The sequence below is a fragment of the Hylobates moloch genome, unplaced genomic scaffold (genome assembly GCF_009828535.3).
Source record: "Hylobates moloch isolate HMO894 unplaced genomic scaffold, HMol_V3 SCAFFOLD_9, whole genome shotgun sequence".
Classification (NCBI taxonomy): Eukaryota; Metazoa; Chordata; class Mammalia; order Primates; family Hylobatidae; genus Hylobates; species Hylobates moloch.
In genome coordinates, this window is record NW_026652284.1 from 106,264,400 (window position 1) to 106,287,009 (window position 22,610).

Sequence of the window (22,610 nt, forward strand, 5' to 3'; positions counted from 1 at the left end):
TTTTACAAAAACTTCTTCTTAGAGGTTATAGAGGTGATGAAAAAGAAAAAAACTGTATGCGTTGCTAGCATGAGGTTGGTCTAAATGTGAAGTAGCCTTGACATCTGGCAATTTGCAGAGATTTTGTACATTATAGGTCCTGTCGTTCAAGGCTGTTCATACGACCAGTGGACCAAGAAACGGGGATGTGGTTTGGGGAGCGAGGTAGATTCTCTTTAAGAGCAGTCAACTGTTATCAATTTCATGAAAAAGATCAACATCTAAGAGTAAGGCCAGGACAGTGCATCTAAGAGTTAACCATGTCTTTTCTCAGAAAACGTGACAAAAAAACAAGTCTGGGAAAGTACTTTTTTGTTCTCTTTGTGGTTTGGAGCTAAGAAGTATAAATGGGTGGAGGTACGCTTGAGGTTTACATCTTCTTTTGTTTTTGCATAAAGATTTTAGTTCTTTATACTCTTGGGCACCTTTTGCTTACATACATCCCATTGGATGTCAGCTTTGCCCTGCATGGACAGCAAACCACAGCACATAAAAAGTGCCACCAAAACGAAGTGAGACTAATGTCACAGATACCACTAATTCCCCAAAGCCTAAAAGGGATGCTTACATTTTCCTTGTCCTTTAGTCTAAAATGTAGCTTTAGCCCAGAAATTAAAGGGATAAGTTATCTTGTCATGTCTATGAATAACAGAATGAAGTCCACAACAAAGTTTTGAAAAACTGTATAGATACAAAAAAAATAATAATAATAACCTCAGGACTATTGGTACAAATGGGCAAACTACTGGTCAACCAGCAGCTGTATTTCCTAATGTTACACTTTGCCTACAGTTCTAACTTGTAACTACTAAACAGGAAGGTATTTTTTCCTTTCTCTCAGCTCACCCACCTCCTGTAATTTCTCTTACATTGATAGTAAGCAATTACAATCCCTGCAAAAATAAAATGATAGGCCCATAAAATGTATGTTTTGTATAACCACAACAGAAGGAAGAATCCCTAGTTTCCCCAAGACCAAATATAATTTTATTCAAAGCTTCTCAAACTACCTGTGGGAAAAGGATAATTTTATTTTTTTAAATTTCTAATGCTGATTCTTTCATAAAATAGAAGAAAAATCAATTACTATAAAATTAAAAAGGCATAAAATGCAGCTTTTTTATCATCAGATTCAACAGACATGAAATTTCTTTGCCAAATGTCTATAAAAGTTTCTAAAGACTTATTCTCAATTTCAGTACTCATCTTGTCAGAGATAAACATTTGCAGACCTGCATTAGCCTGTTGATGGCCTTGGAATATCACCTTTCTACAGTTAAGTATTCTGAGTGAATATTGTGATTAATCTTTTTTTGAATGCACATTAATTGAAATCTTTCTTTGTATGTATGTATGTATCTATGTATCTGTCTATCTATCCATCCATCCACCTGTTTATCATCTATCTATGATTTACCTATCCATCCATCATCATCTATCTTTACTATGTATATTACTGCTTCCCTAGTTTGAGGTCATATGCTTAAATGCTATTTTATTCTATTTTCTTTTCTAAATTTGTTTAACTTGTGGCTACAAAAACATCTCTCACTAATGGATCCCAAACCAATTGCAAGAAAGCTGGGAAGAACATGTGCGTCCTGTGTGTGTGTGTGTGTGTGTGTGTGATGTTGGTTATGCCTGTAACAATTTACTGTAACGTGCTGAGAACTTGTGGGAGAGTAGTCACTTGGTCCTGGTTAGTGAATGTTCTTTTTATGTTTTCTGACTGCAGATTTTTAAGTAAATGATAAAAGTCACATTAAAAAGTGAATCTGTTTACATTTTAGGCTTCATTTCCTTTATTTCTTAATATTAATCTTAAGGGTAATGTTTTGATGGCAGAAATGTTTTTGGATATTCTTTGGTTATACCTCAAGGTTTTCACAATGAACAGCTTAACTGACCAATCTTTTTTCTTTTTTTCAGATGCTTTACTGCTCTTGATTTTTTTGTCACAGTGTTCATTTTTTAAAATTATGTTCCACTTAGTTTGAATCTTAAATTATTTATTACTTCTCATTTTTAAAGATGAAGGACTTAGTTAGCAATCTTTTTCAGTCCCTATGTCTTAATTCTGTTTTCTATGACCTGCAGAGACCAAAATTAGCATATCTGGGGCTTACCACTCCTTGTAATTGCTTTGTTTATCCTAGATTTGTGTTGATTTTCATCTAAACCTTTGTCTTCTGAAAGTCTAAAAGGCAAAATCTGAAGCCATTCATCTTCTTATATCTTTAATATTACTTACCTTCCTCCTGGACTCATGTAAGATTATCCTTGCATTTGGAGGGGAGGGAAAAATATTTTTCCATCTACCCTCTTCTAGATTCTCAGCTGAAGCTCTGCCACAAAAGATAGATTAATGAGCAAAAAACTAACAGAAGTTTACTAATGTGTATATCTCATATGTATATGAGAGAAACTCAGGGATGAGTAACTTAAAGGTTTGGTTAGAACTCAGACTTATATAGCAAAGGAACAATACATTTTTAAAGAAGTGGCAAGACAGAGGAAAGGGACCTTTAACCTCTAGGAATAGTAAATTGTGGAAATGCAAATATATGAAAAACTAGTGGTAGACGAAGTCTAGTTGGTAAAGTTTATTATGCAGATCCCTCTGGTACCATCCCATCTCCAGGATGACAAAGATCTAAAGTTGTCTCTGGTGATTAACTTTCGTCCCTCCTGGTACAGAGGTGAAGAGGAGCACTTTTGCAAATTTACTTCCTAATTTTAGGAAAATAGGTGGAGGGCAGAGAGCTTTGTGTTTTTTTGTTTTTTTTTTTTTTTTTTTTTGGGAGGGGGTATCTATTTCTTCACATTTTTTTACTCAAAATCATTATTATGCCAAAGTGGCATTTTTGCTACCCATGATATTTAAGGTCATAAAACTTGAAAATTAGAGGAAAATTTTTCTCTTCCAATGTTGCTTCTAAGAAAAAATCAATGGCAAATTAAAATTAATGTCCACATGAGATTTCATATCTGGGATTTTAAAAGTAATGTGCAGCGAAAAATCACATCTCTAATTACACGAAAATAAATACAGATCATGGAATAAAAACAAGAGCTAAAGAGTAAAGAGAAAAATGAGATAAAAACACACATGAAAATCTATTCTGAAACAGCACCTGGATTTGAGAAGAAAATTAAGTTGCTTTCTTGTATAGCATGGTAATTAAGAGCATGACTCTGGGGCCAGATACCTGTGTTCAAATCTATCTGACACCATTAATGTAATTGTGATTGGGGTCAAATAACCTCCTTAAGTCTGAAATAAGTGGGGATAAAAATAATGCCTTTCTCATGGTATCATGAGGAATAAATGATTTAATACATTTAAAGCATTTAGAAAAGTGGCCAAGGAACTCTAGGTATAAAGATGAATGTGACATACTTTATGTTCTTTGAGAGCTATCAGTAACTCTTATAAGCAAAATGTAAAATAGTGAAAGTTAAATGCGCCAAGATGGATAAATGATGGACAGATAGATGAGCATAGCAGTGTGGACATTAGAGTATCTATTCAATAAATAAAGAAGCTGAGACCCAAAGAGTTTGTGATCTCTTGGCTAACAAGATCACAGGCTGAGAATACAACTTCTTTTGCCATCTCCAAGGAGAGAACCAAGGAGGGAGGCTTTTTTTCCTCTGTGCAGCGTAACCTCAGTTTCTTTACTTACTAGATATATGGTCTTGGGAAGTTGTTCAGCTGCCCTGAGCCTTAATTTCTGTATCTATGAAACAGAGACGATAATAGTATTTGCCTCTGAAAACTGCTGTGAGTATGAAATGAGATGATATGTATAAAGGGCTGTGCAGAGTGCCTGGCTTACAGCAAGCATTCAATAGATTTTAACCTCTATTAATAGTAACATAAATATTTTATTTCATCTCAATGCCATTTGTGGGGAGTAGATTAGATACCTGGAGATACATAGTCAAGATTAGTACTATTCTTGTATCCAATTTTTGCTTCTGAGGAGAGAATACAAGACAGAAATAATCAGAAATAATAAAGACATGAGATAAATACTACAATTACAAGGCAAAGTCTTCCCAGAAGAAGTAATTAATTGTGAAACGAAGTGACATGAGTTTTCCTCCTTTCTCTTTAAGCTCCCACAAGAGGCTATAAAATGCCTCAAAATACTCCAACATATGTGCTTCAGAAAAAAAGACAAGAAAAAACCTCTGGACAATGCAGTCTATATAAAGTCCCTTGGGCAATTCCTGGCACCCAGAAGGTGTTCAATACAGGTTGAATTGCGTCTTTATGTAAATGTTTCTATGCCTTCTCCACAAATACCCAATGTCCCCAAAGCAGGTTTGTCAACCTTGAGGTCTGAGTAATGCCAAAAAAGAAAAAAAAAAAAACCTGTCCTTTGTAGGGGGAAGTTATGGCATTCGTTTGCACACAGTTTGGATTAATAATAAAGCATCTAGAAATATGTGCTCTTAAGGGCTGGTTTTAAAATGTAATATGGTTAAGCCTCTGAAAGCTGTTGGGTTTTTTTTGAAAGATGATTGTGGCCTGAATGATAATGAGTGTCACTGACAACCAAGTAAGTTAGAGAACTCTTGGAAGCAAGACTTATGATGAGAAAAATCACAATTAGTTATACTGTGCAGAGATGCTATTCTGTAAGCCATTCAGTTGCTAATTCAACATGAGTTCCCTGAGGCCTGGGGATGCACAGCAACCTGTGTCCAGCACTGGAGGCAGCCCGTGAAGTGTGGGGTAGAACCCTGTTCAGGTGCTCAGGTTCCCATAAAAAGACAACACATACACTCACAAGTCAACCAAATTACATTGTCCAAGGTCAATAAAAATTCTGTAATGAGGAATTGCAATGCAGAATGCGATTCAGGCCAGATGAGAGGCATAAGCAGTAACTTCTTTGAATTATGGGGACAAGAAGGCACTGAGGAATGCAAGGACCAGGGAAGGTTTTATGGAGGAGGTGAGATCTTGAGCTGAAACTCAGTGGATGCTCAGCAGCAGGAGATGCATGAAAGAGCTGAGTTGCCAGGACCATGAGAAGGGGTTGCTGCTATATAAGGGGAGCAGACCAAATAATGTTCTGCACTTGGGAAACCTACTGGGGCATCTCTTAGAATTATCATGCTATGGCTTGATAAAATGTGGTAACTAGGGGCCTAGACTCCTCAGGGATGGTGGTTTCAGTAGCCCCTCCAGGAAGGTCACCTACACTGACAGAGGCACTAGCCAAAGCTTCATGGGAAATCTAAAACAGTGTCAGAGAAGAGGGATGATGACCAACCATCACTTATGGCCTCAGGTCTAAATGCTACAACAGATTACTTTATTCCACTAACTTTTCTGTTTATAAATTTTCTCCTAGAAATTGTGACTAACATGAAAATATAAGAATCTGTGACAGATGAGACAAACTTCATGTGCCCCACCCAGAGTATTTCAGGGCAATGTTTTCAGTGCCTGACTGTCTATTGGGAATAGAATAACCCAGCTCCTTTAAGTCATGACCACCCCTAGGGTATATTTTATACTTCAGAGCCTTCTGCAGAACAGGCTGCAGTTGGAGCTTCCTGAGAAATCACACATCTGCTTGGCTTCTTCCCTTCCCTCTCCTGCTTCCTGCCTGCCTTCTTATAAGAGAACATCCTTAATACATCATTTATACTGGGATCCCTGCATCAGGATCTGCTTCTGGACCTACAAGAAACATGCATTGGATGTGGATGGAGCGAAAGTTTAAAGGACAGAATCAGCATGTTTAATTCGCTTGAGGTAACTGTTCTTATTTAGGAGTGAATGGACATTCTGAGAACGAGTTTGGAAACCCAGTTATCGGATGGTGTTTTTCAGAAATTTAATGAAGCTAAATAAATTCATAATTCTTTTTTGCCTGCCTGTCAGCTGAGACAGCTTATTACACATGTAACTGCTTAGATTCAGCTGAAATATAATAGAGTCTATGTTCTTTGTACTACAAGAACCCATGACTTTCTACCTAGGGGCTCCCTCTGCCATGATAATACGCTTGATCTGATGTTAGGTGGGCTGAAACGCAGGGAATTAATATCCTCAGGGCAGCTGTCAACTAATAGCTAATGGAAATTGTTATATTAAATATTTCATATTTCTTACTGCTCAGGTGAGTCATCTCTGAGGCTGTTCTGCTCCATCTCCTGGAGACTGAGACCTTGTTTCCTACAATGACATTCCCCTTTAACTTCTTTTTCTTGCCTCCCCCATTCTCCAGCCCCCTACTGATGTTTCTTGGGATCCCATTCCAAATCTATTTGCAATAATCCCGTGTCAGGGTCTTCCTCTGGGGGAATCCAAATTAAACCATGAAGTTTCCACCTCAGACCTTTCCTAGTCCCCTGAGTGCCCTCTACTGAGAAGCAGTGTCTATAAGAGGCAGTTTACCTATGACACTACTCTGCAGTTTTGGAGTGTGCTTCTTCCGAACTTATTCTACACTTTGTAACTCATATTTATGAATACGGTTAGTAAGGATATATACTTTTTTTTTTAAAATTGTGACAATGATCTTAACAATCTTGAGTGATATTGCAGACAATACGTTTGGGATAAAAAAAACCCAAAACTCATATTAAGGAAATCATAACCATCCCAGAAGTGGTGTACAGCTGTTCTGCAAGTCACCAATTCAGGCAGTATCTATCAAGCCTTGGGCATGCATAGGGTATTGTGTGGGAGCCAATATAGTTGTGAGTGTGGATGTGACTTTGAGGAATACATCCCATAGTCATGAAAGCCAAGAGGATGTTCACATTCGTTAATTAAAAAGGAATGAAACTGATTTCAGTATGGGGCTTGCTCAGAAGGTGTCCCAAGAATTAGCTTTTAAGGAGGAATTCTCTCCTGGGTTTGAGTTAAAAAAGTCAATCCTGAAATAAGTGAATATCCAAACCCCCAGAGTGGCTGGTTACCATGTTCTAACATTCATTAGGTTTCATGAGATGTAACACAATTGATGAACATAAATCATTCTATTTCATATTCTACCTCTTAGAGTCTTCAGTTTTTGCTAATTGCTTTATGTGAGTTTATCTTGTTTCTACAGGATTTGAGATGTGTTCTGTAAATCCAGTGTATTATACAATTTTAAATACATATGGTGACTTCACCTACTTTTTAATTTCACAAGAGTTTATTAAGTACTTAGAGTGCTCCAGGCACTGCCTTCTGAGAACAGATGCCCACTCACTACTGCAACCGTATGTCTCTCCTTGCCATGAAAAAGCATCAGAGAACACATGGTCTGGACCTGCAGGGAGCTCCTGGTCTAGCTGCAGAGACAGAAAAAGAAGAACTTGCTAAACACTGTGGTAGGTGTTGTGACTGGAAAGGGTAGGGAATAGAGGAATTTCAGCCAGACTCAGCTTCAAGGTGGTGGGGAAGGCTGGGGGCTGAAGTTGGGGCCTGGGATAAATCCAGAAGAGATATCCTCTAAATTCTTATATATATACATTGGGACTTAGCCAGTTGGAGGGAGGGCATTGGAGGTGGAAGGAAAGGCACAAGCAAAGTCCTAGACATGGAGAAGTGCAGGGGGTGTAGGAAAGCAGCTGGAGGTTCCACACAACTGGAATGTAGAGTTGGCTAAGGGCTGGCAAAAAAAGGGGGTGACCTGGAACATGAAGGATTTGAATGTTGTGCTATGCAGCATAGGCTTTCCTTGAAGGGCAATAGGGAGAGACAGAAAAATTTTGAACACATTGGTAACAAAATCAGATTTTCACTTTTGTTCATTCTGGCTTCTCTGTGGAAACTAAATTGTGAGAAAAAAGAGTGGAAGGAAGGCAGCCATTTTGGAAGGTAGTACACTAGCCTCGGAGGGATGAGGTGACACACTGATTGAGTCAGCATGAGTGCAAATAGAGAGGTGTAGAAATGGGTATTCACAGGGCATGAAAGGCTATGTGTAAGAAAGGTGGGGTGGGGACAGGCAGGCATGGGAAGGAAGTGCATCACATGCAAGTAAGTGAGCTAGGCTGCAAGGAGGTGTGCCTCAGCCTCTCAGTCTTACTTGGGGTAGGGGTGGGGGTGGGAACGGCCACAGCCTCCTTCCTGTTTCTGGTTTTTCTGTTTGATGTTATCTCTGTGTGAAACTCTTCTAGAAAATCTTTGGTTAAGCGTGACAAGGCCTACCACAAACTATCCCCTTTCATCTGCTGACAAAACCTGCTGACAACGCAAAAAAATCTACATCCTGTTCTTTGTCTCATAGCTGATTAGCTGAGATAATATCTCTGCTCTCTGAAGCTTACTAAGAAAAACCACAACCACTACTGAGAAAAACATTTCCAAATGTTTTGGAAAGTTAACAAACTGTGACATCTGCAGTTTGCAACTGACCACAGTGTTAAAGCACATCATTTGCATTTGTTTACCCCTCCCTATAAAAGCCAAACTGCCTAAGAGGCTGAGCCATTCCCATCATCTTCAGATAAGGGTGGTTTTCCTATTGCAACAGACTAAATAAAAGCAATCTTTCAACTTGTCTGTTTCTTTGACAGGATTGGTGCCATGACTCAAAATGGGACCATGCCTTCAGATCTCCATCTGCTCCACCCAGGTAATAAGGACACTTGGAGCCTTTGTGCTCCATTTGTGACTGGTAATACAGGGACCTAAAGGTGAGCCCTATTCCTAATTCAATGTTCCAGACTCTTGTCTGTTGGTAGCATGGTAGGAATTTAATTTTCATTGAGTATGCAGTTGTGTGTGTGTGTGTGTATGTGTGTGTGGTCACTTGGTAATCTCTGTAAATGAATTACATGGTTTGCAGATATTGTGTCTCTGTTAGGTCAGAAAGATGCCAGAAAATTGGGTTTGTTATTTTTGTTTGTTTGTCTATTTTTTTCTCTATTTTGAACTCAATCAAGAATTTCTACCCAGTCGAACGAAAAGAGCCCTTTTTATAGAAAAGAGTTATGTATTTTTGTGTTACGCCTGGTCTATGGCTGAGATTTTAGAATTAAAATGATAAGTTCTCTAGATCTGTATGTATATTTATGTGTCTATGGGTATGTAATATTTTCCTGCCTCCAGATGGTATTACTAAATTAGATTATCAAAATTTTTAAAGGTACTATTTTCTGATTGACTTAGAACTAACTAAGGTCTTATATAAAAATACTCAAAAATTTCTGGAAATTAAGATAATTGCATTTCTACTTTTAATAGGCTTATAGATACTAGCTCAAATATTCTAAGAATTTAAGTTACATAATTTAGGTAAATTTTGGCAAATGAGAGTAGCTTTATTTTGTTGGTTTAATTAAAACAGTTATGTCTTCTGAGTTCTCAGTATTAGGTATTACACAAGCATACATTTTAATCTACTTAGGCACATTCTTCCTCAGCTTATACAGGATTCTTGGTTTAATAATCTATCAGTCATTTTAGTTACTATATGTTTATAATTATAAAAATATAAATTTGCAGTTAGTTAAATTGAATCACTGTTTTGACAAATGTTAATTACATTTTATAGTGTGTCATCTTGGCTCAAGACCAAGATCTTTTGATAACATAAAACTTTAGACTGATGCTAAATTTGGTTAATTAATGGGCATTCATTAGATACCTAGATTATCTAACTGTAATAAAATACTGAAGCATTAATTACTAAGTATAATTTTCTGCTTATAGACTTTTTGCTTATTATTTTTATATAATACGGAGAGTCTATATATTTGGGTGTGTTAATGAGCATGTTTTTTTTTTGCTACAGTGAGTTATATTATAGGGATGTTTATTACTGCAAAAATTATGAGATGTATATTCATAAGATCTGTTAGTCTGCTACGAAATAGTGTGTATGAAAATAGTTCACAATTACCCACTGAAAAAGACTCTTCCCTTGACCAAACTTGAGTTAGGCTCCTTGGAGCATTCTTCCTAAGTAGACTTTGACCTTGGCCTGCCCAGCCCAGTTTTAGCAAAGATTCCTGCTTAGAGAATTTATCAAGAATTTACTAATTCTTGATATTAGACTACTGGATATTTGATCAAGTTTCTCACTCTCCACTCTGGATATCTTAGTTTTAGAAAGTAGTTTTATTATTAATAGCTTTATTAAAAGTTTTATTATTAAAAATAATTTTATTAAGCCAGTTTAGCAAGAATCCCTCTGAGACCTTTGATATCTAGTTAAGTTCTTAGTAAATTTCCATCTTCTTACCACCTTGCTCTACTCCTTGGCTATAAATCCACAACTGTCTTTGCTGTATTAGAAGTTGAGCTCAGTTCCATACAGAAACCTCTCTCCCCTACTGCAGCAGTTTGAATAAAATATAACTGGCAGTTTTAATACATATCCAGTAACTTTTATACTACCTCCAAGGTTTGTCTATGCAATAGGAGTTACGGTAGTTAAAAATAATCAAGGCCGGGCACAGTGGCTCACGCCTGTAATCCCAGCACTTTGGGAGGCTGAGGTGGGTGGATCACAAGGTCAGGAGTTTGAGACCAGCCTGACCAACATGGTGAAACCCCGTCTCTACTAAAAATACAAAAATTAACCAAGCATGGTGGTGCACACCTGTAATCCCAGCTACTCAGGAGACTGAGGCAGGAGAACTGCTTGAACCTGGGAGGCGGAGGTTGCAGTGAGCCGAAATTACACCACTGCACTCAGCCTGGGCGATAGAGCAAGACTCTGTCTCAAAAAAAAAAAAAAGTTATAATCAATATATGTCAATGAGATGAATGAGATTCTAGTAGACAGTGACTGTGGCAGAAAGGAACATTTTGAGTGCAAGGTATGCAGGATATTTTTTTGTTAAGGAAAACAGGAGTAATTTTTTTCTGAAGTAAAATGAGTAGTTATTCCAGGATGAGAAAGGGGAAAGTGTAGGGCAAAATCCTACAAAACCCTAACTAGGTAGAGAAAGCTGTAGAAGGTTCATGGACAGGAAATTTTATTTCTTGTAGTCACAGCTGGCTAAAGTTTAATGGGTTTATTTACAAAATGTTTAATATAAGCGTTAGTATCAAATATGCAGATGCAAAACTAGAATTTGTTTTATTCTCTATTAAAATAATTTTTTTGGATTAACATATTATCTTAATAAGAGCTTGTATATTTTTCTTTACCTTCTGAGTAATCTGCTTAGAAGATAAACATTCAGAATCTCATCAGAATAAATTTCTGTGCTTTGTGCTGACTTTTTTTGAGTCCTTGATTATTTAAGAGAACAGTCTTCATATAAAAGAGATGAAGTTCTTTGCAATTACGTTACCTCCTATATCTATTCTAAAATTATTTTACATCATTTGATTAAATAGATAACTAAGTACTATTTCTCAGTAATCTATTATCTTACTTAATTAAGTATCCAAATTTCCTGACAATGTTTTATATTTACCTTCTGAAAATCAAATCCTAAGTGGTATCTTTTGCACTGTCAAGGAAAAAAACATGTACAAATCTGAAGTGAGGAAATCATTACTAATGGAGAATCTTACAATAGAAAGATGCTCAAGATCTAAGCCAGGAAAGTCTCAGGCATGGGATGAGCAAACACAGCTTTTATATGCAGAGACCTTGGGAGAGATGCTTATGGAAAATGGAAGGGGGTTTGATGCTAAGAGTTGGTGTGTGTGTGTGTGGGGGTGGGGGACTGTGGGGAGGTGAGGGATGATGCTGAAACTTACTGGGCTACATCAAATATTGGTAGCAGAGAAGTTAAGGCAGGAAGATTGGTTTAAGGTTAGGCACATGGGGTGGGATTCTGGGTCTAAGACAGAGCAAACAAATTAGAATGCTGGAGGAGGTTCATATAGATTTGAGAACCTAGTAGTTTAGGCAAACCAACCTAAGGTTGTGTTAAGGACAGAGTTTAATCGCCCTATCAGTCCTCCACTCTTGTTCAAGAAAGGCTCAGAAAAGGTGTCCTTGAACAGAGACACAAGGAGAAACTCAAGTAGGAGATGGCTGAGTAACTGTGTTGTTCCTGGAGGACTAGTTAAACCATCTGTTTGTTTGGCATGCTGGCAAAGGTCAGTTGTTTTACTGTCCTTCAGATCAGGCATCTTAAAAGTGGGATGCCTAAAAGGAAAAAAAGAGAAATGTTAATATAGAAGGAGATATTAAAGTGAGAAAGACAGAAGTTGAACCCAAGGGTATCCATTTCAGGGGGTTTCAAGGGGTTAGTGGATGAGCCCTTTTGATCATGTAGCATTGCTCTTTGAGCATTTTGATGCTCTTGGTAATGTTGCCCAGAGCCTGGATTACCTCTTCTATCAGAACATGCGTGACCTGGGCATTTCCCCATCGTTTTTTTGTGGTCCAGTCAGGGCTTGTCCAGAGAAAAAGAGAACCATGAATAGTCTGCTAGCAATGATGGGTCTTTATAGGTTTATAACAAGTCATCAGACGTGAGCTTGCAGTAATTCTTCAGAGCCTGGGGGCCAGCCACAAGGCAACCTAGGGTCTCAGTTGTGATCTGGATAGTAAGGTTTTCTCAGTGACTATGAGTAACAAAAAAGGAGAAAAATTGGAACATTAGTTTAGGGGTACGTGGCTAGATATTGAGGGAAATTGGAAGATTTGAAAATTTAGTAAAAGTGGACAATTTGTGCAAGATAACAGATTCAAGTACAATTTATTAGTAGTTACAAAAACTGGCTTTCCCATAGTGTGAGAGAAAGTCAATTTAATCTCTACTGGAGAAGAGAGAGTTTGAATAACTATCAGTTACCTGCAGTTTACAAAGAGGCACTACATAGCTCAAACACAAATTAACAGGATCAGAATCTGATAGTCCAGAAAGATGTGCTATGATTTCCCACGGAAACACAAATTTTCTTTCTACAGTTACTCCTCCTCTTTTGATCAAAGACAATCTCAAAGAAAGATTATTCTTGATCACAAATTAAGGTTGGTCTCATGAGATTCGGCCTGGTTATTTGCATAGGTACAGCAAGAGTGGCAATTTACGTATAGATCATATTATATTTGCTTTGCTGGAAGTTTTCATAAAAGAATGTCAAATTGGACTTTTCAAAGCCTCTTGAGGATGAGAAGCCAAGCCAACAACTCACATCAGATTTCACATGCAGTACCTATCGATTTGGCAAGCGTTCCTTTCTTCTTGAGATCCCACAAATATCCTAAGATTCCAGAGCCTGCTGGGAAGTGATATTCCTTGCTCACCTGCAAAGCTGAGAACCCTGTAAAGCCAGGTTTCAAGCCAGTTTTCACAAGAGGAGCTTTGTAAGCATTGGCCCTCTAAGGTCAACCTTAGTTCCTTACAAGTGTCTGGTCATATCTGATTAAATAAGCGTCACTCTCAAATATGACATCCAGGCAAAGCCTTGGTTGTATTACCAATGTTTTTGTGCCCTGTTAACAAAGAGGACAGACTCTTATGGAATCTATGCAAATAACCATATTGCCATGAAAATAAGAAGACTCAAGGAGAATTTCCAAATTTTGAATGAGTGAGTCAGGGAGGAAAAGAAAGAAGTTTCATTTCTGTTTACAAGAAATTAGCATAGTCTATGAAATTGTTATGAGTGATGAATAGCTTAAAAAAAAGAGGAGGGGTTTTCTTATGTACAAAAAATAGAATATTCGGCCGGGCGTGGTGGCTCACGTCTGTTATTCCAGCACTTTGGGAGGCCAAGGCGGGCGGATCACGAGGTCAAGAGATAGAGACCATCTCATCCTGGCCAACATGGTGAAAACCCATCACTACTAAAAATACAAAAATAGCCAGGTGTGGTGGCACTCCCCTGTAATCCCAGCTACTCGGGAGGCTGAGACAGGAGAATTGCTTGAACCTGGGAGGCAGAGGTTGCAGTGAGCTGAGATCATGCCATTGCACTCCAGCCTGGGCAATAAGAGCAAAAATCTGTCTAGAGAAAAAAAAAAAAAATAGTACATTAAAGGAATAGCCCTATAGCCCTATTCCAAAAAAGTCCCATAATTATCCATCATCAATTCATTCACTCCTGTGTAATTAGTTCTTGTCCCACTTGATCCCAGATTAGTAGGCTTATGAACCCATCTCTTTTTCAACTAGAGTTCTGGGATTCCTAACTCAGTTCACTGTTTTGGTCCCAAAGTTACTTAAACAACATAATTAGAAACTTTTACACAAGAGCACCTAGCATAATCCTTTTCCACGTACCTCTGAGTCAGTCCTTTTTTGTTGAAACAAAGTCCTCCATAGATAACAAAAGACTTAAAATTGCTGTGGTTAACATATTTTTGATAATTTTTGAAAGTAAAAGATCTGATGAAAGGTTGCTATAAAAATCATACATTGACAGAAAAATTTAAGTGTCGTTATGGCACTTAAAGTTGCTACAAAAAGTTTCAGAGAAAATATGTGTAAACATAATAATTAATTTTATTTTCAAAAAAGGGTGGATATTACATCAAATTTATGAAAGTGGATGGGCATAGTTTTTATAGAGAAAACATTTTCAGATATAACATGATTGACTGGGTGCAGTGGCTCATGCCTGTAATCCCAGCACTTTGGGAGGCTGAGGCAGGTGGATCACAAGCATAAGGTCAGGAGTTGGAGACCAGCCTGGCCAACGTGGTAAAACCCCGTCTCTACTAAAAATACAAAAATTAGCCAGATGTGATGGCAGTCACCTGTAGTCCCAGCTACTCGGGAGGCTGAGGCAGGAGAATCTCTTGAACCTGGGAGGCAGAGGTTGTAGTGAGCCGAAATCGTGCCACTGCACTCCAGCCTGGGCGACAGAGTGAGACTCAGTCTCAAAAAAAAAAAAAAAAGAGAAATAACATGATAATCATGAGACATAATATTGTCATGACTATATCGAACATATAGTTAGAATATACCAAGAATATATTTAGATTATCAAGCAAAGAGATTCGGTATATTTGTGTAGGTTTAGGAAAAAAATACTCAAGTAGAACAAAAATGTATTCTTACCATGTGGACAACTCAGAAGACAGAGCTATATTTATTAAATCAATTATATTAAACTACTCTCAATGGCCAAAGGTTTATCTAAATTAGGTGAACTTGAATTTTTTTAACGTTTTGTTAGGCTTTTATAAAAATACTTTTTTCACATTGATGATATTAAAAATTTGATTTTCCTAATTTCAAGGAAGTTCAAGAATACTTATGTAGGCTCTCATTCATCTCTAAGACAATCCAAAAGGAGCTTATTTAAGGTGTTTTATAATTTAATGTGGTAATACCATCTGGAGGTAGGAAAATATTACACAAACAAAATATATGTGCACATGCACACACATACATAAACATATAGGCAGACATAGCCAACTTACAGCTTTAATTTTTAAATTTTAGCCATGACTTAGGCATAATCACAGAAATGCAAAACTCACTGATTCATATAAAAAAACAGTATTGACTGGGCAAGGTGGCTCATGCCTGTAATCTCAGCACTTTGGGAGGCCAAGGCGGTCAGATCATGAAGTCAGAAGATCGAGACCATCCTGGCCAACATGGTGAAACACAGTGTCTACTAAAAATACAAAAATTAGCTGAGCATGGTGGCATGCACTTGTAATCCCAGCTACTTTGGAGGCTGAGGCAGGAGAATCGCTTGAACCTGGGAGGTAGAGATTGCAGTGAGCCGAGATTGCGCCACTGTACACCAGCCTAGCGACAGAGCGAGACTCCATCTCAAAAAACAAACAAACAAACAAACAATCATCGTTGCCTCACCTTTATATTTTTACAAGGATAATATTTTTGGTAGATGGGGCAAGTTGAAGTAACCTGTTCAATATGAGAACTGAAGCATCTTCACCAATATTTGTGTAGGAGACCCATAAGCTACCCTTGGCTCTGGTGTATAATTCTAGGGAAGCTGTGGACTCAATTTCAAGGGAGGCATGGAGGAGAGACCAAGCGGTCATCTGGTGTCCCCAGAGCCCACCTGAGTGGATAAAACATTCAGCCTGTTTCCAGTGAGCCTTTGTAGCCTCAGGCTGTTGCTCTTAGTGCCCCTGGGCTTCTCTAGAGCCTCCCATGAAGGGACAGGACTTAAAGCTCAAGGGATTATAAGGAATTGAGGGGCCAGAATGGGAGAGGAAAGATCTGGCAGGAGTGGATGGAAAGGTGGAGGAGATAGAGGGTTGAAAGAGGAAGATCCAAGGATTAAAGGAAGCTGAAGGGAACATGGAAGATGGTAGAAAAGAGAGATTGGGGGATAGGTGATGAGAAGACACAGGTCACAGATTGGGGAAGGAAGACTGTCTTTGAAAGAAGCAATGGTCGCTGAAAAGTTTTTGAGAGAGAACTTTTTTTTTTCTGCCTCTTTGTACCAAATGCCCACCACCACCAACAAAGCATCTATTGCTTGGATGAGATCTTGGTGGCACAGGATTCAATTGCCCTTTGCAGAATGAGGCAATTTAGACAAATTATACATTCTCTAAAGAAGCCATTGAAATTTAAGTTGAAAAATATTGCCATTTTTTTTTTAAGAAAGTGGGTGGAATTATTACCATAGTAACACAGAGCATACCCCATAGTTGAGAGGTCTGGAGAACAACAGCCAAATTGATGGTTTCTCATGATAATGGAAGGGACACCTGCCGGTGCTAGAGGCCTTGGGATTTCAACTCAGGTATGATTCTCGGTAGAGAATGAGGGGCTTCACCACACTCAAAAAAGGCAGAAGGGAAAGATAGAAAAACAGAAGAAAATGACAAAAATGAGAGAAATATAAGTCAACTTCTCACTGTGCTACAACAGACAGATGTCTGGAACACTGGATTAGAAATCATGACTTACCACTGTGGATCCTGATTTCCCCAGCCAAGGAGAGGCACAAGGAGTCCAATAAGGCAGCACTGGGTGAAGAAAGCAGGAGCCAGGGGCAATGGGCATTTTGTCCAAGTCATGGCATCATTATTGTCAAAGAAAAGAAAGTTTAACCTAGACATTAGTCTAGAAAAACTTTCTTAAGGAGGGGAGTATTGCAATAGGAGTGGGGCAACAGCATAACAGAAAGATGCTCAAATCCTAAGTCAGAGAAGGGATGAGTGAGCAAAGCTTTTAAAATACCTGTGGAAAGTTGAGGGGAAATCAACAAAACCCTGCGAAAATCTGGGGGTGGGAGGGAATTCTTAAAACTTAACAAACATCCTGAAACATTATATGAATAGGAGAACTGAGACAGGAAATGTTAGTTTGTGGTCAGGCACATGGGGCTGGGTCTGCACCCAAAATGGAGCAAACAAGTTAAAGTGAGAAATTCACATAAAGCAGAGGGCCTGTTAGTCCTCTGCCAAACAGCCAAAAGTTTTTTCAGCTAACAGTCAAGCACAGTCTTCTCAGCCTCCTCAGTGCCCAAAATTGCCTTTGAGATTTCCCAGAGGACCTCTGGAAAGTTGCAAAGATGTGTTCTTTCACCGTGGGAAAAGACAAGAGTTGGAAATCGTTAGGATTATTTGATATGTTATCATTGACAAGATGTCTAGGAAGCATTGTCCAATCAGAAGAGATGCTCATGTTTGCATAGGTTAAATTTGTATGGGTAAAATGTCATTAACATAAACATGTTTAAAACTGTATTCTACGTAAGAAGTTTCTAGAGAATTGTGAATGTGTGTGTTTTTTTTCTTTACATTTTTAAGATTACAGTGTTAAATGTTTATCAAGTTACATTTCTACAGCTAGCAGAATAACAGATGTGTTACTGGCACTCATACCTCATCCTAGGGAATGTTTACTGGGAATTCCCAAATACACCACAAGCCAAATAACTTCCAGCATTTTCCGTCTTTGTACTTTCTTCATTTCCATCTTTGCCCAAGTCATCTGGTTTTTCATGGACCACCATTCTGTGGCCAATGATGGAGTGGCCTCCTGAGAGTGAGATCATAGAATCTTCAATAGGCACATCGTTGCACCATCTTTGCCAGTAGTCACTTTGCCCAGGTGTTCAACATGCCTCTCTTGATCCTTTGGTCCACCGTGTTTTGGGGATAGAGGATTAAAGTGAGGACCTGCACTGGTACAGCCTTGTATGTTATTTGCAAACTGATGAACATGGAATCTGCTGGCCTTCAGGCAATCCTGTAATGTGTCCCAACACCACAACTGATCCATTTTCCTTCTGCTTGAAATGGATAATTCTCTGTACCAGGCCTTCACCCTTCAACATGCACTGATGGGGCCACGCTCCTGTCTGGGTTCTGAGGATTGCCAGGGAAACAGGAGATGCTATAAGAGATGACAACGCAAACCGCAGAATTGTTCATGTTTTCACTGCCCATGATATATTTCTATTTATCAGAGTCCTGGTGTCGCTTTGCTTGATGTTAGATAAAAGCAGTATAGTGTTATCAGTCATAAATAATTATATTTTCAAACTTTAACTTTGTTGCAACTTTACTTCTTTTATTTGGAACCAGTATATGATAGGCTGGTAGTTTTACATTAAGGATTCAGTTCACTTATCTATGCATTTTTATTAATACTCTAATGTTTAGAATCTACTTCAGATGTACTGACTCTATTTACTTCATAACTTAGATATATTTTTAGTAAATTCTAATGAAGTGCTAGGTATTTGTGGCATCTAATGTCTCAGGATTTTTATGTTATATATGAAAATGTTTTCTTTGTAAGGTGATATATAATAATTTTTATAAATTGGATGTAATATAGCCTCTTTGAAAATATTGCCAATACATTGTATTTATAGATATTTTCTCTAAAATGTTTTTTTGGATTGAATTTATTTTGTTTTGTACAACAGAAACAACCAGATGTGTTTGTCAATTGCATTATTCTTATAATGAACTCTATTCACTTATTCACTTTTGAAAATTATCAATAATATGTACATGATAGCCATTTTCAGACTTTGTCATCTACTGATAGTTTTGTTTGTTCTGTTTTACACTGATGTTTCCATAAAATCCAATTATAGGCTAAGGTGTTCTGTCTTCAGCAAAAAAGAACAATCTTAGAGTCTGGTAGAAAAGGATCATACCATATACTCCGGGGAACCGATTTCTGATGGCATTGTTTAAATGACTATGAAATCATACCATTGGACTGATTCAGGAGTTGCAGACGTCTAGTTGAGAAGCGGATGCATTCATGAAACAACACAAGATCAGGTGGAAGAAGAGTTAATTATATAGAACTGAATGAGCAAATGATTATGATTTTTATTTGAAATACTGTTAATGTTTTATTGCTCTATTTTCTGGAAATAAGAATTTATTTTCTTTTTCTCTTAAGCTATCACTCAAACAATTTTATAGACTATGCTAATTTCTTGTAAACAGAAATGAAACTTCTTTCTTTTCTTCCCTGACTCACCCATTCAAAATTTGGAAATTCTCCTTGAGTCTTCATGGCAATATAGTTATTTGCATAGATACCATAAGAGTCTGTCCTCCTTGTTAACAGGACATGAACAAAAACATTGGTAATACAACCAAGGTTTTGCCTGGATGTCATATTTGAGAATGACGCTTATTTGATCGGATATGACCAGACACATTTAAGGAACTAAAGTTGACCTTATGGAGCCAATGCTTACAAAGCTCCTCTTGTGAAAACTGGCTTGAAACCTGGCTTTGCAAGGGTTCACAGCTTTGTAGGTGAGCAAGGAATGTCACTTCCCAGCAGGCTCTGGAATCTTAGGATATTTGTGGGATCTCAAGATGAAAGGAACGCCTGCCAAATCGATAGGTACTGCATGTGAAATCTGATGTGAGTTGTTGGCTTGGCTTCTTATCCTCTAGAGGCTTTGAAAAGTCCAATTTGACATTCTTTTATGAAAACTTCCAGCAAAGCAAATATAATATGATCTACATGTAAATTGCCACTCTTGCTGCACCTATGCAAATAACCAGGCCAAATCTCATGAGACCAACCTTAATTTGTGATCAAGAATAATCTTTCTTTGAGATTGTTTTTGATCAAAAGAGGAGGAGTAACTGTAGAAAGAAAATTTGTATTTCCATGGAAATCATAGCACATCCTTCTGGATTATCAGATTCTGATTCTGGTAATTTGTGTTTGAGCTATGTAGTCCCTCTTAGTAAACTGCTGGTAACTGATCAATATGCAAACTTTGTAGCCAAGATTTCTCTATCACTGTGGAAAATCAGTTTGGTACTTATCTGCACAGATTGTTAACCTTGCACAGATTGTCAACCTTTACCAGATTTTCAATTATTCCAGTTTCCTTCAGCATCTGGCTACAAACTAACAGCCTTAAAAACGATTCTATTTTTATTTGTTCCTCTAGACTTGTAGTCACTGGGAACTAAAATCTCACTGCCTGGATCCTTATTGGGACTCTAGGTTGCCCTGTTGCTAGTCTTTACCCCCTAGGATTTGAAGAATCACTGCAAGTTCAAGTTTGAGGATTTGTTATAAGCCTAGAAGAACTTATTATCATTCCAGCTAAACATTCATGGTCCAACTATCTTTTTGGATAAGCCACTCTTTGGACTACTCAGAAATTTTGGCAAAATGCTCCAGTGATGCACGCCCTTATTGGGGAAGTAACGAACACTGTGGACAGCATTACCAATATGATCAACATCTTATCTTCAAAAACTCAGTGAGTGGTGGGAGAGTGAATATACAATTGCCAAACCATATCTAAAAATACAACTTTGACCACAACTTCTGTAACAACCAGTCTATGAAGCCCAACCCCAACCTCTTCAACATCAGTAAGGACTTGGTCAATAATTGCCAGATTCCATAATTTTTGCTTGTATTTCTAACTTAGAAGCAATCATAGGAAGCCAAATATGCACTCCTAACAAATCACATAGGATGATCTACTTCTAGTTAGCCTGTTTCTAATTTCCCCATGCCAACAGCCACCAATTAGGCATACCTAATCCCTTCCCTTTTCCCACTGTACAGCTTTCCCATCACTTTACCTGCATTTGAGTCTCTGCCAAACATAATTGATGATTGGTGACTCTTTTGTTTAGCAAACTCTGAATAAATAACATCTATTTGTTCTCATTTGAGTGATTTTTATTTATTTCCACAGTTTTCTTGGAAATTACACCAAGATAAAATCTGCTCTATCACCTCAGACCCTAGCCTTCAACTGGGGCAGAACCCCTTGTGCCTTATTGTTTGCCACTTATCAAGTCCACAGTGATGTTGCTGAGTCAGCACCAGGTCTGCACTCCACTCTATTTGTGGTGAGTTCTTTGGCTATTTATTCAATGTTTGATACCTTGGTTTCATTATTCCTTACCATTTGTTTGGCATTGTTGGCAAAACCAAGCCCTTCTTTTCATCCCTTATTTGCGCTCATTTGTGTTACTCTTTTGTGTTATGCTCTCTAAAGTGTAGTTTGTCATAAGGAGAATCACAGGGTAGAACACTGGCATGAGTCTTTTAAGACTGTTGTTAGTGCCAGCTTCAGAGACCAGTGGGTTTTAGTTCCTAACTCAACTACCATCTTGTCATCAATTCTGCCTAACACCATTTGCATCACTGTTGTGGATCTTTGCTTGGCATTTCTTGAGTGTGCCTGTAGATCAGGATATACCCTTTTGCCTTCCTCTGGCTAGAACAACAATATACCTAGACATCCATGCTTCCGAGGTTCACTGAAGCCCCCTCCTATTTTCCTCAGGTCCACAATCAAAATTTACATGATTCATAAGTTTATTTTACAATATGTAGATGATCTCTTTGTTTAGTAAACAAGGAGGCCTATAAAAAGGATTCCACTTAATTGCTCTCAGCCCTAGCAGAAAAAGAACCTAATATGTAGAAATACTATAAATTTTCCAGAACACAGCCTGTTATTTGTGGCATGACCCATTTAAGGAGGAAAAAGCATTATCTCCTTTTAGACTATGAAAACTTTTTCTAGACGCTTTTAACGGTGGCAACAGAGAGCTCCTCTAGATATGACTAGATATGGCAGACAATGGGGACCAAATTTTTTCTGTGATTGCAATATCTCTTTATAACTTGGCTAAGTCCCAGTCTCTGATCTGGGAGCTCAAACATGAGCAGGACTTCTGTAATCTGAAGAAAGCTCTTCAACAGCCTCCTTCCTTAGTCATCCCTAACTATTATACAAAAAGCCATTCCATTAATTTGTGCATGAGTGTTATGGACATGCCCTTAGGGTTTTAGCTCAGTTTCATGGATTCGTGAAAAACCTATTGCTCACCATAGCCTCAATTTTGACTCAGTTGTGGTGGCTTATCCTTCTTGACTTAAGACAACAGGTAACAGCTACAAAACTTTTCAATGCTTGTACTGAACTAATTCTAGGCTCTCTGCTTGACCTCATGATTCCTCATGCAGCACAGACATTACTATTGACTGAGTATACATAACACTTTTTAGCCAACTTACTAGCATCTAATACTCTATCTTCCTGTCACATTACTATTGATCCCTGCAACACACTGAGTCCTACCACTGTCCTGCCCCACTTGAAATAAGTGCAACATCATGATTGTCTAATTTCAGTTAGGGAACTTTATTTTCCTCACTCAGATATATTAAACATCCCACTGGGAAACCTGATCTAATATTTGTTGGTGAATCATATCTCAAAA

At 38.0% G+C, this 22,610-nt stretch overlaps 1 protein-coding gene and 1 pseudogene across 1 annotated transcript in view; both read right to left on the minus strand.

Annotated features, from left to right (window-relative positions):
• LOC116812709 (uncharacterized) overlaps positions 1-17,109 on the minus strand; it is a 28,362-nt gene extending 11,253 nt beyond the window's left edge. The window contains exons 1-3 of the mRNA XM_032758501.1: positions 16,825-17,109; positions 11,884-12,116; positions 2,291-2,384 (exon numbers count right to left, since the gene is read on the minus strand). Coding sequence (XP_032614392.1) covers positions 2,365-2,384; positions 11,884-12,116; positions 16,825-16,976 — 405 coding nt within the window. The 5' untranslated portion in view covers positions 16,977-17,109 and the 3' untranslated portion in view covers positions 2,291-2,364. The remainder of the gene's footprint in view (positions 1-2,290; positions 2,385-11,883; positions 12,117-16,824) is intronic.
• A 652-nt stretch (positions 17,110-17,761) lies between these two features.
• Positions 17,762-22,383, minus strand: LOC116812710 (superoxide dismutase [Cu-Zn]-like; annotated as a pseudogene).
• Positions 22,384-22,610: the final 227 nt, after the last annotated feature.